Consider the following 20,196-nt stretch of genomic DNA (forward strand, 5'->3'; position numbering starts at 1 on the left):
ATAGCACAGTACCTGGGACAGTTGGTGTGTGTAACACCTACCTACTGGAAATGGGGGATCTGGGCGGAGGAGGCCCATTCTTGATTCATGCAGGTTTGGAGATCTCAGCCCCGGGTCCCACATACCTGGGTTCCTCAGCCAGTTCCTTCATGCATGAGTAATTGTAAATTACTATTTCAATTAATTTACTTGAGATTTTAAAATTCAGGTTTTCTATATCCTCCTGGTTCTATCTTAGGTGTTTGTATGATTCTAAGAATTTGACCATTACTGAGGATGGAGTAATAGTACAGTGGCATTTGCCTTGCATGCGGCTGACCCAAGTTCGATTCTTGGCATTCAGTTTGGTTCCATGAGCACCACCAGGAGTTATTCTTGAGTGCAGAGCTAGGATTAATCTTCAATATTGCTAGGTATAGACCAAGAATCAAGAAAAAAAATTGATTTCCTTTAGATTTTCAACCTTGGTTGTATAACGTTGTTCACAATAAGTTTATGTGGTTTTTTTTTGTATTTATGAGTTGTATGTTTGGATTTCTCCCTGTTATTAGTCTAGGAATTTATTTTTTATGGAATCACTGTGAAATGCACAGTTACAAAGACCCGAGTTCGATTCCTCCGCCCCTCTCGGAGAGCCTGGCAAGCTACCGAGAGTATCCCACACTCATGGCAAAGCCTGGCAAGTTCCTCGTGACGTAGTCGATATGCCAAACACAGTAACAAGTCTCACAATGGAGACGTTACTGGACCCGCTCGAGAAAATCGATGAACAACGGGAGGACTGTGACCGTGACCGTGTGTTTCAGTCATACAATGTTCCAACACCCATCCCTTCCCCAGGGGTGGTGGGAAATTTCCCACCACCAACCCCAACTCCACTCCCGCAGCCTGCCTCTAAGGAAGACACTTTTCTTCTTATTTTCTCTTATTTTCCTTTTCAGCACTGTGGTTTGAAATACTGTTACTGAAAGAGTATCCTCCATGCCCCTTTCTTTACCTCCTTTTAGCACTCTGTATCAAGAATGATCATCCAACTACCATTGTCAGAGTGGACCCTTCTTATGCATCTAGGAATTTATCTACCAAGAGAAAGAAGGCATGGATTCTAGTACTGCAAGGAATTGAACTCGAACAAACTAGGGCACACGGGATTGGACTCTTCCCATTGAGGCTAGTCCAGAATGCAGCCCTGGCAACACCCCGATGTGTCTGCTGTAGCCCTGTATCTAGTGGCTGTCATTGGGGGACCCTCATTGAATTCCCAAGAGAGGCATGAGCACTGTTCCAGGAGTACCCATCACCAGCTGTGACCTAATAATAAGGATAATAAATGAAATGAAAATATCCTTGAAAAATCAAATTCCAGTTGGAACAACTAAATTGTTGCTTTGTTTGAGGGAACAAAAACTGATCCGATCAATTGAGAAAACCATGTAACAATGTCCACTAAAATTAAACGCGGTACAGTAGGACATTGATTAATTATGGATTGATTAATCTGTTTGTGTATTAAAAACCAAAAAGGAGTTCACGTAGATATTATTAAATATTTCCTACTAGGAGCTAATGGAGTCCCATCACAAAATATATGAATATGTTTTGTATTATTCACAAAATGGAAATCTGCAGCTAGGTGGCTACCTTAATGGTGCATGTGTAAGTTCTTCAAATGTATGTTGAATGAAATAATTTCCCCAGAAGAATATAGAATCTCATTTATTTGTATTGTTTCAGGAATAGGCGAAACAGATGGTTTTGCAAGTGATAACAATGGTTAAGTTTTGGAAAGTGTACTGTCAGCGTTCTGTCTTAAAAACTTGGTGCTGATTTAACACATGCATACTTATATGGTAAAGATGAATTCTTCTGCCTCTGGTTTGTGCGCTCTTACTCATTAGTGAAAAAAATTCTTTTGAGGAAATGGATATAAAGTGTTGGTAATACCTTTCCATTTGTGTTTTAACAGAAAGCATAAGAATTGCATAAGGTCATATAGCTAGAAAGTAGTATGAATAACGAAAAGTAATAATTAAGGATAATTTAAGGTAATTTATGGTTTCGGAGAATTATCTCAAACATTTGAATGAAAATAAATGAAAATAGAAAGGAAAAGAAAAAATACTTGAAAATGATTTTGACATTTAGAGATAAAAATTACTATATTTTTTTTCTGAAACAGTTTGCAGGGAGGATTCCTACCATTCTGTGGCCTCGTGTGCGGCTGTAGTTCTCACTCCTGTGGAACCCACGGCAGAAATGAAGAAAAGAGAAGAACTGAAGTTCCCTGAGCCTTCCAGACAGTAAGTTCTTCATGTCACTTAAATGCTTTTGTAAAATTGATCGCAAAATCCATCAAAGTGGATGTCTCATCAACTGCAATTTTTTAATGAGTATGTTAATGCCAAAATGAGATGGGAAGAGAAGCAACCTTTATATATTTAAAAATGTTATTCAGGGGCTGGAGGGTAACGCACTTACCTTACCTAATCTAGGTTAGACAACTAACCTAGATTCCATCCCTGACCCTAGATGGTCCCCTTGATTCTATCCCTGCCGCCAGATGGCCCCCTAGATTCCATCTTGGCACGCCCTATGGTCCCCTAGATTCTATTCCTGTCCCCAGATGGTTTTCTAAACTCCTCCTGGCACCCCAGATGGTTCCCTGAGCCATATCAAGAGTGATCCCTAGTGCAGAGCCAGGAATAATCCTTGAGTATAGGCCAATATGTCTCCAAGATGATGATGATGGTGATAATAATAATAAATGGTATCATGAATAATTTGTGTTCTCTGATTTCATGTACTTGAAACTACATGACATTGCATTTGCATATATTTTAGTGGAGGTGAAATTTCTGCTTGTTGCCGTATTTAAGAGATCTGTTTCAATAGGCAATGGAGTTCATTCCACAACACTGTGATTGTGGACACACTTCTCGGGCTTTCATAGTGATGTGATGCTAAAATGTGATGTTTTCAAAATAAATGTCTTAACTTAAATTTGGCTGATATTTTGGTAACCAATTAAAGTTATTATTTGAAATATTTTCTGTTAAATTATCGCAACCTAAAGCTGTCAGACTATTTTGCGTTTACATTCTCCGCCACTCAAATAGGTAAATTTAAATTTGTTTAAACTTTATCTTATTTTGAATTAATAATAGGATTTTTTTAAAGACCAAGGATAATCAAATTTATGATAAGAAACAAATGAGCTCTCATCTTAAAATATCAACTGAACACTTTTTTTTTCCAATTATGTGATAATAAATGAGAAGGGAACTTCTGTATGATTCTCAGGCAAAAGCAGTGTCATATGGGAATTAAGGTGTCACCTCGGAAGCTAGAGGATTTATGATGATGCAAACGATTTCTTTTGCCTCAATTGTCTGAAAGTAAAAGGAAGTTGCCTGGCTGTGAAACTCCGTACAGAGTTTCCTGCCACGTGATAGTGTCTAATAATCTCTGCCAAATTATTTAGATGATTCTTTAATGTTGCACTCACGAATGTTAAAATCAAACAGAGTATTGTGCCTCTTTGGTTGTAAAAGAGATATTCAGAGTTAATATTCTTATAATAAAAAAAGAAATACCAAGCAATTTAGAAAGCAATTATTGTTATTCAGTTTTAATCTACAAGTGCATGCAGTTGAATTAGTTTTAATAGTCTATTCTTTCGGTTTTCCAAAAGTCATATTTTGTCTGGAAAGACGAAATTACATCTCCTATATGAAAAATGCATTTTATTGGAAAACTCAAGTGTATTTTTCAGAAATATGTCAAGCATTTATATAAGTTGCATATTTATGAATTGAATACTAAATGCTTTTAGCTAGCTTTCAGTGATACTTACTAGAACTGGTAAATGTATACTGTGTCTAGCGCAAAGTTTTATATTTTGTTAGGTACTGGGTAGTTTTGTTGAAATTACAGATATGCATGTTACAATAGATTTGCTTAGTCAGTAGCACATGTGTAGTTCACGTTAAACCTCTTGTTCTGCCCTATGCGTCACAAATATTAACTAAGTTTTATTTGTTTTGGGGATACACCTGGCAGTGTTTGGGGTTTACTCCTGGTTCTGCAGGAGAAATGGTGTCAGGGGATGTTCAGGACTCCATACGGGATGCTGGGCATTAAACCAGGATTGCCTGTGTGCAAGGCAAGTGTCCTGCCCTCAGTATTACCACTCCAGCCCCAATATTGTCGTTTAATTCTTGCAACACTATTCTGTTACTCTCTCAGAAGAAACAAGGGTGTACTGATTATGTAGCTTTCCCAAGATGGCTTTTTTTTAAGTCAAATAAAATAAAATAAGTTTGACTTCCCTTTCAGTTTATTACTAAATGTTGAACCTGTCATGAAAGGCAATCATTTTTAAAATATTCATTTCCTTTTATGTGTTTGCAACTTAAAAATACGGATGGCGTTTTAAGTGAATAGTGCAAATGATGATTAGCAACTGTAAAGCAACAGAATAAACAGAATTTGAGTAATGAATTCCCTCACCCTTGATTGTCACAATCAGCCAGCACTTCTTCATTTGTGCATATATGTGTCCTCAAATGAGCCGGGAAAGAATAAGACTTTGTTTCTTTTCTTTAATGTTTCTCTCCTGCTAGCTACTTTTCAACACCGCTTTCTTTTATTTTGCATGTCTTGGAAAATCACATTTAACTTCATAGATATCAATAAAGTTTAATTCTTTTTTTTAAGGTCAAGGTATAGAGTGGCACTTAGGAATTGTAAAAAGGTAGCATAAGATTGGAGTGGGGAGAAACATGATTATTTTTAGCCTTTGTTTTTATTTCGGACATCAGATGCTTTGGGCTATGGAAATTATAAGAGAGCTTAGTAATTTTTTTGTAAATTAAGCTCAGAGATCTTGTGGTGTTTGTGTTTCTATGCAAATCTAAAAATTCCAGTGAGATATATTAGAAAGATATGTCCAAATATATGTATATGGTGGACAGATGAATTTTGCAATGGTTAGTGGATGCCGCCGGCTTCTTCTCATCACTCAGTTATGTGTGTCATTGTGAATGAAGTTGCTGGATTTAAGCATCGGACACATATTGACTCTTGGCCATCTTGAAGTTCCCTTCCAATCCAATTCATCCGACCGAACAAGGATAACTGAATTACGATTATTGTTACTACTCTGATACTACAGTTGAAGAATTGTGTTCCTTTTATTTTGAAAGTTCTGTTTACCTGAATAATTCATGGATGGTACCCAAGTGAATCACAGTTTCAATTCTTTTTTTTTTAATTTTTAAATTTTTTTTTCTTTATGTAGGAGGACTGCTATTTATTCAGCCACTGATTAGCTGATTGAATGGGCATGAACTCCACCTTACTTTTTTTTCATAATTTTATTTACTTTTTCTTCTTATATTTATTTATTCACTGTGGGAAAAGTTACAAGATTTCAGGTTTAAGTCTCAGTCATACAATGATCAAACATCTTTCCCTTCACCAATACTCATTTTTCACCACTAGAACCCCAGTATACCTCCATTCCCACCCCTCCAAATGCCTGTGAGGCAGATGATTTCCACTTAACTCTTCTCTACATTGATTGCATTCATTATTTCGACAAAAGATGCACCCTTACTGTTTAGAATTCCCCCCCCCCCCGCAACAATCAGAATTGCTGAAAAGGCATTGTGAAATACTTTGTTTTCTATAGCTGGTTATGAGAATCATATAATGTCACACGGGATTTTGGATTTCTGCAAAGAGCCAGATAATTACGAGATTGTTTTCTGTGTGTCTGGTGTTATGGCTGTGACAAAGTGCCACTTGTGGGGGGCAACTAGTGACCTCGGTAGGGCGTGAAGAACGAGCCTGGTACCGCCCCCCTTCCCATGAGACTGCAGTTGCCCCGTCACTGCTGGCTCATACCTGGCTTTCCAATAAGCTCTGAGGCGGCAGCCACCTTGCTGCCGGGGGGGAAAAGGTGGAAGGGAGCAACACCCTTTCCCTCCCGGGGAGGCATGGCACCGTAGTTTAACGCATGGTCCATTCACTTTTCTGCCGCAAGCTGCCGGGCTCTGGATTAAATCCTTTTGCCTCTTGAGCCATGGCCGTGCCAGAGAGCCACTCGTAGGGGCCAACTTGTGACCTCTGTAGGGCATGCAGGACAAACCAGCACTGTACCCGTTCCCATGAGACTGCAGTTGCCCCGTCACCGCCGGCTCATACCTGGCTTTCCAAGAAGCTCTGAGGTGGCGACCACCTTGTATGAGGTCTAGATGCATTTCTGCCAAAAGCTGCTGGGTTTCGAGATTTGTTTCTGAGTCTCTGGGATCATGGCTGTTAATTATCTTGATCAGGAGCCAGAGAGGCCATTCGTAGGCAGCAACTCGGGGTCTCACTGGGATGGGGAGGAAAGGGCCCATCTGGTGAGGCCCCGCGTGTCTCGTCACTGCAGGCCCAAACCTGACTGTTCAGTGTCCTCTGCAGAATGGTGGTCACTGGGCCGCCAAGGGGAACAGGCCAAGGCATGAAATCTATTCCCACCTCGAATGGCCCAGCACCAGTAACCTATTGCAGGAACAGGATGCATTTCTGCTGAAAGCCTTTGAGTTCCGAGATTCATTTCTGAGTCTCTGGGATCATGGCTGTTAAGCAGTTCGATCAGGAACCAGAGAGGTCTTGCCTCCAATTATATAGCTGAGCCGGAGGTGGTTTGTGGGTGTGTTTCCCACATACCTAACTTTTGGCCATTTACTTTCTTCGTAAACTTTGCCCCAAGTTTTTGGGGTCTGGCCGGAGGCACAGCAGCAATTTTGGAGTATCTGAAAGTCTGACAGTGCCATCAGGCTGCTGATGCACTTACCTCACAGCTACAGATTGACCTGCTGGTGGCACCATACCCCCGTTTTTTAATTTTGCTTTTTGGATCACACCCAGCAATGCACAGGGGTTACTACTGGCTCTACACTCAGGAATCACTCCTGGTGGTGCTCAGGGGCTCATATGGGATGCTGGGAATCAAACCCGGGTTGGCCACGTACAAGGCAAACACCCTACCTGCTGTGCTATCACTTCAGCCCCCAGTTTCAATTCTTTTTGATTTTTGTTTGCTTTTTGGGCCACACCCGGTGGTGCTCAGGGCTTATTCCTGACGGAGCTCATGGATCTCTCCTAGTGGGCTTCATATACAATGTCCAGGATCTGGAGGCCTGAGGTCACACCCTGGCCATGTGGCGTCCTGGGTAGTTCCAAGTGGTCAGCCCTGGGGGCCCCCAGCACACTGCCATTCCCATGCAACACCACATTTTATTTATTTATTTATTTATTTATTTATTTATTTAATCACCATGAGATAGTTACAAAGTTTTCATGTTTGAGTTTCAGTCATACAATGAACAAACACCCAGCCCTCTACCAGTGTACATTCTTCACCAATCTCCTCAGTATACCCCCCCATTCCCACCCTCCCCCTGCATCTATGACAGAAAATCTCCCCCCTACTCTCTCTCTACTTCTGGGCATTATGTTTTGCAATACAGATACTGAGAGGTTATCATGTTTGGTCCTTTATCTACTTTCAGCACACGCCTCCCATCCCGAATGATCCCTCCAACCATCATTGACTTAGTGATCCCTTCTCTATCCCAGCTGCCTTCTCTCCACGCTCATGAGGCAGGCTGCCAATCATGGAACAATATTCCTGGCCCTTGTGTCTCCTGTCTTTGGGCGTCAGTCTCATATTATGTTATTCCATAAATTCTGTGTCTGTCCCTCTCTTTCTGACTCATTTCACTTAGCATAATACTCTCCATGACCATCTACTTATAAGCAAATTTCATGACTTCATCTCTCCTAAGAGCTGCATGTTATTCCATTGTGCAGATGGACCAAAGTTTCTTTAACCAGTTATCTGTTCTCAGGCACTCGGATTGTTTCCAGATTCTGGCTATGGTGAGCAGGCAGCACCACATTTCAACCTGATCACTGAACCTTCTCACATGGTTGACCCCAAGTTCATGGAAACTTCTGGAAGCCCTCTCCTCAATTGAAAAGAAATTTACTTGAAAATAAGAAAACTTGGGGGCTGGAAAAGTTGGGTCATGGAGGACACTTGTCTTGCATGTGGATGACCAAGGTTCAATCCCCGGCATCCCATATGGTTCCCTGAGCACCACTAGGAGTGATTCCTGAGTGCATGGAGTAACCCCTGATCATCGCCAGGTGTAGCCCAAAACCTTAAAAGGAAAAAGGAAAAAATAAGCAAAGTTCCTTCTGTCTGATGAGGCAACCTCATGAGCCACCTCATGAGTCCCCAGTGCCACCTTCAGTGTCCTCGAGGCACCTTCCGGCCCTGATGCAGTTCCTTCCTTCATACTTCTGGGCCTTGAGTTCTTTCTCCAGCCTTCTCCAGTTTTGTTCTCAGAGGACTTTCTTGCACTCCAGAGTTCTCAGGGAAAAACACATGATGGAACATCTTGTCGGTCATCGATGCCAGGAGCTGTCGTGTTTTGTTTGTTTGTTGAAGAGAGGCTTTATTTCAGGGGTCCGTGGGATGACTGCAGAGATGGAAGTCCCTTGTGAGGCGGTTCTGCTCAGTAGTTCTCTCTCCTGCTTTCTTGTCTTCTCTCTGCAGGGATGAGTTTGTTGGAGACAGAAGTGACAAGTTCCCTAAGACCTTCTGAGAAATAGTTTCCTCGAGTCACAGATATCTTTCCTTTTCTTCACCCCTTTTTGCTTTGATCTTTGACTGTGAAGTCAATATGGCTTTCTGGGGAGGGTAAGAAGTGCTTAGGGCCACCCCTGGCTGTGCTTGGCAGAGGAGAGGAGGTTGGGACCTCTATTTCTCATCCCCAAAAAGTTGGGGAAGGAGCAAGAGTACAGTAGACAGGGTATTTGGCTTGCATGTGGCCAACCCAGGTTCAATCCCCGACATGCCCTATGGTCCCTCAGTACTTCCTGAGGGCAGAGCCAGGAGTAACCTCTCAGCATTGGCAGGCGTAACCCAAACAATTCCACCAAAATAGTAAGATTAGGCTTAATTATTTAAGGAGCAAGTGGGGGACAAAGTCAGGTCAGCCTTTAGTCTCATTATGTTAGATAAATACTGATTTTCCACATTTTGCAAGACACTCTACAGGGAAATATAGTTTGTAGTATTTGATGCACTTAGAGTTCTTATTTCCTTAAACAGATCACAGTTTTTGTGGTCTTCAGAAGTCCCCTTTGTTAATATCCACAGGGTCTTATTTAAAAAAAATCACCTGACTTAGATCATAAACGTAGTTCCTAGAATTTCAAAGTATAGCAGTGATTACCTTTTTGTAAATAATATTATATTCCATCAACTAGTTGTTTAAATATTAATATGGTAGTTTTCAGTTTAATGAATGCAGAATGTCTTACATCATTGTATTTGCAGACCTTATCATATCAGCAAATTCACAGAAGCTATAAGCATTCCTGATACAAATGATTGAAATGGGGAATAGTAATCGACAACTTTGTAGGTGAATTTGGAGGTAAAATATCATAGATACAAATATTAAGTGATTCAAAGTAGGATAATATTTAAATAATGTTTATCTTATGTTTTAATATCTTATATTAAGGTTGTCAATCCAAGTTTTGGGAAGTATAGTTCTGAATATATGAAATGTACTCCTAAAGATTTAGTCCCTAATTTGTTTCAATTATACATATATATAGTAGTATAAAAATATCATTCTTTACATGAATGTAGCAGTTTCCCCAAAGTTGGTGAGACTTTAAATCCTTCAATCAAGGTGAAGTTGTCATATATGCCCTTCATATTGTGGTTGGGCGTAGGAATGAGAAGAGAGAAAATTAATTTTATTAGGAGTCATTTCACTGGTGAATATTTCATTGTAGTGCAAATTTAACTCTCTATACCAAATCATAACTATATGAGCTTGGATAATAAATAGTCGGGTAATGAGAATGCCTTGTACTTTATAGAGTTCTTAGATTAATAATTAATAAAGGGGGCAGATAATTTCACAAATCCATCATTTAGCTTTCTCTGATAACTAAAGCCATCCTTCAAATTAAGTTTCTTTAAGGAGCATCCTTTTGTGATTCATGTTCCAATCTATTATCTTAATACCCATGTACTAGGGAAAGGTAAAGAGAAAATATTTCACATCAATAAATAGTATATGAGCTGAAGTGTTAAAATAAGCTCCATTTAATATCAGACTTATATATAAAATTTTTAATTTGAACTTTAAGCGAGAACTCTTGTACTGCTTTAAGATTTCCCTTTTTAAGGTAGAGTGAAGAAATATATAGGAAAGAGGTCAAAATCTTAATCTCGGACTTACACAATAGTGCCTCAAAAATTATAAGAATAACGCACAGACTTAAAGTTGTTATGAATTTGATAGAGACCAGCATGACCACTGGTAATACCCAGCTGGGCACTGATTTACCAAATTGGTTAGATTATTAATTTTGGAACAGTGGTCGAGAAAAATAGATATATTGGTGACAGATTGGCAGGTATGTGATTGAATGTTGTGTGAGTGAAACCCTACAATTGGCAGCAATTTAAAATTCTAAAACTATGACTAATATAAAATAAAACTTGTCTTTGTGTACTTACTTTTGTAGTGAGCATTAATTCATCTCGTAGGCAGTTGCAACATCAGAGTATTAACACAAACTTTATTTCATTTTAGTAAGTCACTACACACTCATACTCATACATCAGAATAAAATACTATTCCTCCAGCCCCTGCTGTGATTTAGAAAATGAACAGAAACCTCTCAGAAGAGGAGCATATTTTTCAGATAACCTTAACTGGATTTAAAATGACTCCTGGGAAGCAAGATAGATTCCACTCCAAGACGTGGTTAGGGAAACTTTATAGAAAAATGCTTCCTGTGGTGAGAGTCACACAACTTCTGACGGACAGCTTGAAAGGCAGCGAAAAATCATTGTTTGCTTTGCAGAAAATATTTCTGATTTATAAAAAAGGAGAAATAAAAATATGCTGGAAGTTATTTCTCACAAAACTAATTGCACTGAAGCATTGGAAGTTAAGGCATTCAATGTCCAGTTTTGGTCTGCTGACTCAAATGGAATCGAAAGCAATATATTTTTTCATAAATTTCTTCATTTCAGTGCTTTTCTCAAAGATTAGTAGATTGTAGATCTTACTGTTGATTTGTACTTGTAAACTGAGATGCCATTAATTTCCTTATTTCTATATTATTGCGAGGTGCTGGTAGATCTTTGAATTAACAAAATGGTCATTTTTAGTTAAATAACACAATTTATCAACTATTTCTAATTCAACTGCTATGCTCCTTATTATATTGAACATAACATGGAAAATTTAAGAAAGTGAAACTACCTAGTAGTTGGAAGATCTGCATAAGTTGCCATGTATTTATTCATTCATTCATTCATTCATTCAGGATGATTCATTCATTCAGGAGACTTTGAGATGCTCAGGGCCCTGAGATTGGTGCTCACCTGGCAGTACTATCCAGGTGGCTTTGGTTCTTGCTGCGTGTCCAAGCAGTGTTGGCAGCCTCCACTTACACCTGGTGTTGCTGGAAAGTTCTGTGATGCTGGGGATTGAATGAGAGACCTGGTGCCTGTCATTCTGATATCACTCGCTAAGAACCTTTGGCACCACTGCAATGACATGCTCCTTCTAGAATAAAATCAGAATTGTTCCAAAGTCAGCACTTACTCCAGCCTGCAGTGTGTCAACCCACAACCTCTGATTCACTGTCATCATTCCAAAGTAATCCTATTGAAGTGCTAAGTGATACTGAAAGTTCGTTATTATTAAGTGAGAAATGCAGCACAACAATACAGGCTGTTTTCATTTTGCCTGGTTTCAGGCTGACTGACACCATGCATAGCAGCAGTCTCTCCTCACATTGGTCAAATTTCGGTTTCCACAGAACTGTGTGGAAGTGCAGGAAAGGTTCTACAATGTATGCATGCAGTGAGCACGGTGCTTTGCAAAAAAAAAAAAAAAGATTTTTAAAAATACTTAACTGGGTGATCAATTCTATATCATACAATGAAGATGAGGTAGTGAGCAACCATGAATCTGTGTTACTTGGGCATTTGAAAAGTTGGTTCTTCTTGTCTCATTACATCTTCCACGGTACTAATTAAAACAGGTTACCTCTCTTCTCTAAGCAACAGTGTCTGCTCAGTTTTTTTGTCTTAAATACTTTGCTTTTGCAGACTGTTTGTGGGAACACTGGTAGTATTTTGTGATGATTATTTTTTTTGTTGTTGTTCATTGAGGCAGAACCCTGGATGCCTGTTCTTCAGTTCAGGTTGTATTTTCACCTTGCCTTCTGCTCCAGCAGAGCAGAAGTGTCACATCACAAAGACACTGCGAGGTAAAGTTGAGACAGACTGTTGAGCAAATTCACATTAAGGCCAGTCAAAGGCAGACACCCCAGTGTTGTGGTACGTTTTGCTCCACAAATGTTGAGAACTTCCTGTCTCTGAACTCACTGTTTTGGGATTAACTTGATTTACTTCACTTTCTCTGTCCCCAAACGGTTCTGATCGGGGCTTTGGGGAAGGGGCTGGCTCACATCTGGTGTCTTTGTCTCTGTTCTGGCATCGGCACTTAGCACATGCTCTTCTGATGTTTAGTTCACAGATGCAGATGGTGAGAGAGGATCAGCGGATTCTCCTGCATGGCAGGAGGGTGAGAGAGAACCAAAAGGATTCTCTATGTACTATGCCCGAGTTTCAGATTCTCAGTGGCAGAGAGACTGAGTCCACACATGATAAAAAGCAAAGGAACGTTAATGCTCGTTCGTGCTAGGGCCCAAGTCTTATCCAGTGTAGTGGAGTCTTGACAAGGACCCCAACTCCAAGTCACAAGCAGTTTATATAGGGTTCTGGTTGAGCATGCACTGTGATAACAGTGATCAAGCAATAGTGGTGAGCGATCCGTCAATAGTTTCCAGTAAGATTTGATAACAGTCAGTTTGTGGTTGTTCCACAAAAGGGACTTGGTGACCCCTCATGACCAGTCAGATGATCTAGCAGTTTCTCCTCCTTTGGGCAGGTGACTCAGCTCTGAGTTTACCAGAAATGGCAAGTTCAGTTTTTGGGAAACAGAAACTTAGGCCTCGTCAAACCTTAATGTTAGCTGCGGCCTGTCATGGAGTCAGTTTCGTCCTCACAGGGGTACGTAAATGATTAAAGAAAACATTCAAAACTAGCATTCCATTCCTCACAGTCTTGCTCCTGGGTCATTCAAAACAGTTGAGTCAGAAAATATATTTTATGGATTAGAAATCTGTAATAATGGAGAGGAGTTGGAAGGAAAAGTTCTGGAAAGTCTAGCATGGATACCATTCATGGATTTTAATATGCTTGCTGTAATTGGACCTCAATTTGTATTTTGATTACATAGTAAGAAAGAAAATAAGCTAAAACTCTATCACTTACAAAGGTTTTATTTTATTCAGACTGTCAATACTTTTGATAATGTTATTTTGAGAATATGCTCATAAAACATGGTATATTTCACTGGTTTGAAGTAAAAGTTAGAGTAGGCCTCACCACCTTCTTTTCAAATCAATAACTTGGTGTGTTTATTCTATCAACAATTGTCTCATTCAATAACATTCCATAGTAAAAGGGTGCAATATATTTTACATAATAGTAATTCTCATTAACGCCTATTCTGTAACAAAGGATTAATGTTTCCCATTAACAAGAGAAAATCTTTATACTCACATAACAAAAAGTTAAAATCGATAAAAAAATTTTATGTGTCTGACAGATTTACAATTCTGCCTTTGATAAGTAGCATGTGATGGTTGTGTTACAGAAGGTTTTTAGAGGTCAAACTAAAAATAAAGATTAGATACATTTTCTCCTTAAATTGATTTCTTTCTAATATATTTTACACTTTGTTTCATTCTAATGATTTTTAAGAATCTGAAAGTGAAGATGATTATATAATATCTACTTAAACCCTAAATGTTTGTAATATTTTTATTAGTATTGCATGATAAAATACCAGCAATTAGTCCTGCTTCTGAAAATAAAGTTAGTTTGGAAATGTGCATTTTTGTTGTACGTTGTGAGACTTATAATCCATATCTTGATTACTCATATTAAACTGATACTCTCGCCCTGTTTGTGCCAGGTAGACATTTAAATGTCATGTTCCAACATGTCCATTTGGGAAAAGAATCTATTTTTCATTCAAGAACTGCCAAGAATTTTATCTCCTATTCCTAATATGAAATATTGTCTTTTCCACTGCTGCTGAAACATTGCTTATTTCGTTCCTAGTTAAATGTTTCTGATGACTTAGTAAAAATTGTGTGTAAGTGATGAAATTTGAAACAAGCTTGAATCAGACTTTTCACTTCCCATCACTGTCCTGAGTTTGGACTAGGCCTCTGGATCGATAGGACACTGTAGAGGACACTCTCCTCCCGTTGTTCATCGATTTGCTCGAGAGGGCCCAGTAACATCTCCATTGTGAAACTTGTTGTTACTGTGTTTGGCATATTGAATATGTAATGGATAGCTTGCCAGGCTCTGCCACACAGGTGAGATACTCCCGGTAGCTTGCCAGGCTCTCCAAGAGGGGCGGAGGAATCGAACCCGGCTCAGCCGGGCTGGCTTCCTGCAAGGCAAATGCCCTACCACTGTGTTATCGCTCCTCTGGATCTATGTTGATACATACAAGTTATGCCATTTCTTGTCTTTATTTTTCTCTTCCTTTCTACTAGGCGTATCTGATGTTTTGTTAACAAGTATTGGCCACATTAAAGCTCTTTCAATTCTTTTTTTTCCTTTTTTTGTCTTTTACCAATAAATACTTTTAAATATTTTCAGGTTCATTGTGATGCGCTTTCTGCGCTTAGCATGTGTTTTTAACATTTGTACTCACTTCTCTACATTTAGATTCTTAATTTATTTATTTATTTATTTATAAATTTTTTTATTAGTGAAACACCATGAAGTACAGTTATAGACTCACAAATTTTTGTGCTTGGGTTTCAGTTATACAATGATCAAGTACCCATCCCTCCGCCAGTGCCCATCCTCCACCACCACGGGTCCCAGCATCCCTCCCATCTTTCAATTCTTTTTGCAAATCTAAGCCACAGTCTAAATCCAGTTGCAGCTGAGGTATTTCCTGCTCAGTCCTTGCTATTCTTGTGGGAATTGCAACTCTGGATGGCCACATGCAGCCTCGGTTTATAGAAGTTATTGTAGGTCTCCTCCCCGCCCCCCTGCCATCTTTCTGACAAAAATCTACTTTAGGTAAAATTTTTTTTTAATTGCTGAATGCTTAATTTCTTGCTGAATGCTAGAGCAACAGAAATAGCTAAAGAAACCTTTTTTTTTTTAAGTGTTCTCTTGTTTATTAAGAATTCCAAGGCACTCCCTACGGACTGTTTGGGTTATTTTGCTGAACTCCTGAATGATGTATTTGGGTTTTGTTGAGGAAACAGCTCTCAGCAGGTTTGTTTTATAAAAATTCGGTAACATCGAGGCATCATTGCTGGCATTTAAAAAGAGAGTTAGATGTTGTGTTTGTGTTTTGTTTCTTTTTGGGTTTGGGGGCCACACCCAGGAGTGCTCCGGGCTTACTCCTTACTCTGCATGGAGAAGTTACACCTGGTGGGCCTAAGGAACCTTGTGGGGTGACATGAATTAAATCTCGTTGGTTGCATGCGAGGCAAGGACCTCTCCTGTACTATTTCTCAGGCCACAAAAATTAGGTTTTAAAATTGCAAAGTCTCAAGTTACAAAAAAATTGAAAAAAAGTAAAATTTTAAATACCTGCATGAATCTTTATTTTCACATTAATAAATTTTCAATTCCATTTGTCTTTTCAATTTCTTTTCAAATTATAATCAGCAAACATGCAGGTGTTTATAAAAGCCACATTAATTTTCCACCTCTTTTAATATTAGAAAACATCTCTATGAATTAATAAAACAGGAGATTAGTCTAAATCCCTTCGTCTAATATTATTTGGAACCCCCAGATGGTCTTTTATTTTTTCATATTTTAAAATGTATGCCTATGTATATACAACATGTGTGATGAGGAGAAAGTAAAGGGTGTATGTATTAGCTTTATGTCTTTGTTTGCTTTAATGATGATTTCACTTTGCCTAAAAACAATTTAGAAAATTGTAAATTTCAGCCCAAAGCAAGGAACCATCTAATAAGCAAGCAAACAGATATATATTTTGATTACAGAATGTAAAAGAAAATAGTGGAGTTCATGCCCAATTCAGTCAGCTTAATCAATGGCTGAAGAAATAGCAGTAATCCTGCATTATTTAAAAATATATATAAAGAAAATTATGGAATGAATATCCGGTATAGTAATAATTATTTTTGGGGTGTGGGCACACCTGACAGTGCTGAGGACCTCCTCCTGTCTCAGAGCTCGGGGATACCCCTGGCAGTGAAATTCAAGGAACATTTAAGGTGCTGGAGTTGGAACCCAGGACAGCCGTGTGCAGAATAAGGTTCCTGGTTTCTTCCTAAAAGAAACAAAAAATTGAAGTCATGTCAGTAGTTGTGATGAAAAATACAAAATACACTTATGTATAGTATTGGGTGCTAAATGGAATTATTGTAATGGCCCTTTCGCTGGGCATACAAATATCAAGTCATTACATTGCATATCTGAAATTAGTGTTATATATCACATTTATGGAGTCTCCTGCCCCCGCACCTGGCTGTCCTTACCGGGGCCCCTTGGAGGGGGGAGGGTTGAGTTTCTTTCTCCCCCACCCCCCGCACCGAGCAGAGCCCCAGCAGCTGAGGACCTCCGGAGCCAGCCACGGCCATGCTGGGACCATTCTCCACATGTCCAGACGGGCCTCATGCATAAAAGAACTGGCAGAGGAACCCAGGCATGCAGGTCCCGGGGCTGAGGTCTCCAAGCCTACTCGGATTGGGACTGGGCCCTCTCCACTCAGACCCCCCATCTCCCAGTAGGTAGGCGTCACACCCACCAGGTTGGTCCTATTAATGGCCAAGACACAGGGACTATAAAACCCAGCTCCCGGAAGCGGCATCATATTATCTTATTTTTCCTTTGGAGAACCAGGCAGGCTACCAAAAGTATCCTGCCCGCACGGCAGAGTCTGGCAAACTTCCCGTGTCGTACTCAATATGCCAAATACCAGTAACAATGATGGGTCTCATTCTCCTAATCCTGAAAGAGCATTGAAATGGCTCTTTTAAAATCTCAGGGCTAGGATGAAGGAGACGTTACTGGTGCCTGCTCGAGAAAATCGATGAACAACAGGATGATCGTGATCGTGATCACATTTATGTCAATAGAAAAATTATGGGGTGAATAGGCATAGATTGTAACATTTGGGATTGGTTTTACTTTTAAAATTTATTTTTATCGGGGGTAGCTCCCAAGCAGTGCTCAGGGGACCCAGGGGCCACTCGGCGTTACGACTGACCAACTGCCCAGTGATGACGTCTCTCTGTGAGGCTTCTGGGCTCTTTTCTTCATCCATGCCGTGGTGGGATCTGCACTTCTTCTTCCTGTTGCTGGGGTGCTGTGGAGGCGGGACCCTCCCATTCACTGTCAGTGACCCCCTCTCGCTGCGAGGGGGACTCTGAATGAGCTCGGTCCATGGTGCTCTTCTTTCTCCCCTTCTAGGATAGTAACTCCCTCATTGGTGCTCCCCTGGGCCTTATGTGGGTCTCCAGTGCGGCTCCAGGTGATGTGTTTTTTCTACGTTAGACTTGTGCTCACCATATTCTTGTGCTCACTGTTATTTGGTGAGTTTGGGAGCATTTTGATTGGAGTCAGCTAGTGGACTATTGGCCTAGTGTGTCTGGGATCGCCAGTCTGTCCTGGTCAGAATTAGGGAATGGAGGTTGAGATATGAGATACTCTTATTGCTTGGATACCAACATTTAGACCTATTTCTAATCTGTAGATAGATAGGTTTGGTTGATTGTTTTTGTTATCTTGTCTCAAATGTAATCTTACACACAGAATCTTAAAAGCGATCTTACATAGGTATTTTGTGGACAGTTCTGACATTGATAGGGAAAATGGGAAAAAATGAAAAAGAAGTGTAAAAGATGTGTATTGTGCATAGAAATAAACCGAAGTGTGCAAACAAATTCTTGAGTTGCTCTTTTAGAATTGTTGCCCTCTGTTAAGGCAATGGTGACTATTCCTTTCCCATATTCCAATGCAATAAAAGTACAATGCCTCAAAGAAAACCCCTAAAATTATATTCTTCTTATAAATCGTGCCATTATTCTTTACCTCTATCCTTCATCTCTTAAAGTGAATAGAAAATAAAAGGATCAAAAGACAGGTAGAACCACTGGTGCAAACAAAAAATGACAAAGGATTTTGTAATCTAATCATTGTTCAAAGAAAAACGTTTTTCTAATTTCACACTGTCGTTGTTATTCTCTGAATTTCCAGTTATTTTCACTACACGTTTCCCTTTCCCCAAAAATGGATTAAAAATAAGACTTTCAATATCCACGACCACCTTTTCTTATAAGTATGACTTTTCCAAAGGGTCACTTCCCTACAGGGCCTCCAACGGTGAGGTCAAGAGATTATGTGAAGACAAAACCTTAAGTGATTGGTAAGATTGGTAAGTGATTGGTAAGATTTAGCAGTGACAACTTTGCTTCCATGTTCATGTAATAAGTGTCAAACCTGAGTTTATTATGTGACTTTCCTTTTCTAAAAACAAACATTTGACAGCTCATTAAGAAAGATAGTCAATTTCATTTCCCATAAGTTTTTTTTAACTTCTTTCAGCGCAAACATGAACTTTACCCTTTATATAGATAATAGAACTTCTGTAATATTTGCATAAAACAAATTAGGGCTTTAATGATATTTAATAATTATTTTTCAGATGAGATGTCTCAACCATATAAAAGAATTTTGGATTTTGGGGGGCCATAGTGGTAATCTGTTAGAGTCAAGGGTACTGAAAGTGCTTTCGAAAAAGGAGCATTCGGGAAGTGAAGGACCAGCCACCACTTACACAAGAAGTTCATTACGAACTAATTGATAGTTACCACACAAAGGGAAAAACATGGCTAGGTCTCTCTACCTAATTCCCTCTCTCTCATCATTTAACTATTTTGACTTATGCTTTATCATATTTCATTAATCTATTTTGCTTTATACATCTATGAACCTATACCCATTACTCTCACCAACCTTCTTTACTAAAATCGAAAGTTTTTGTTAGATTTTTTCTAGATTTTTTTTTCTTTACTTAGATCTTAGACACTTTTGTTGATCCCAGATAAAATAAGATTCTGTACTAGCTTACTCGTATTCACTCCCTTGCTCCTACTTTTGGAATCTAGGTCTTCTCTGTAGAGGAAATTTCTCAGCACTCTGCCATATAACCACTGGGTCTTTATTCCCTAGAGAAGGGGAAGAATGCTAACCTGTTTCTCAGGATTGGCCAAATATGCAAGAATGATCTGTACTTCAGCGTATTGGCCAGGCTTTCGTGATCGAGGACAATAATTGTACTGTGCTCAAGTCTGTCTTTCTTATAAATGAGTTTTACTATGATATCAGATGGAATGGAGATAATTTTTCACTTTATGTATACACACATATATATATATGTATCTGCCTGAGTGATACGACTGATATTTAATAAAATGAGCTGATTGTGACTATTAAACACGTATTATCACTGATTGCAAAGTGACTTTATTCTAGTGGCATATTGTTTTCCGTGAGATACCAGAGCTGATTTTAGATGATACCATTCTCAGTGACCCGTTTGTACGTTATCAATACATATTGCTGTATCATGTCCTGGGGTGATTTTTGGTGCTCTGGTGGCCTCTAAAGCGCCCGCCCAGGTACCCTCCATCCAGGTGGGCTGATGGGATGGTTCAGATGACCAGTCCAGGTAACAACGGGCTGTCCACACACAGTGCTGGGGCCCCTGGGCAAAAGATGGTGCTCAGGGAAGCATCAGTGTGGCATCAAACCTGGCCCTCTGTGCCAGGCGTCTGCTCTAGCAGCTGGAACTCTTTCCTTGGCCTCTTTCAAAGGAAATTCTACATTTTAAAGTACTGTCTTTACTATCGTGTATACCTGGTGTATGTTTATATGTATGTTTAATTTACATGCAAAAACCAGAACCTCGGCAAAGAACTCAAATCACAGGAGTTATAGGATAAATA

General features: G+C 39.5%; 1 protein-coding gene across 1 annotated transcript in view; it reads left to right on the plus strand.

The window, feature by feature from the left end:
• Positions 1-20,196, plus strand: part of CCSER1 (coiled-coil serine rich protein 1) — an 896,462-nt gene that overhangs the window by 136,427 nt on the left and 739,839 nt on the right. Inside the window, exon 5 of the mRNA XM_056106638.1 lies at positions 2,180-2,300. Within this exon, the coding sequence (XP_055962613.1) occupies positions 2,180-2,300 (121 nt within the window). The remainder of the gene's footprint in view (positions 1-2,179; positions 2,301-20,196) is intronic.

This window comes from Sorex fumeus, unplaced genomic scaffold, assembly GCF_029834395.1.
Source record: "Sorex fumeus unplaced genomic scaffold, SorFum_2.1 ptg000136l, whole genome shotgun sequence".
Taxonomy (NCBI): domain Eukaryota; kingdom Metazoa; phylum Chordata; class Mammalia; order Eulipotyphla; family Soricidae; genus Sorex; species Sorex fumeus.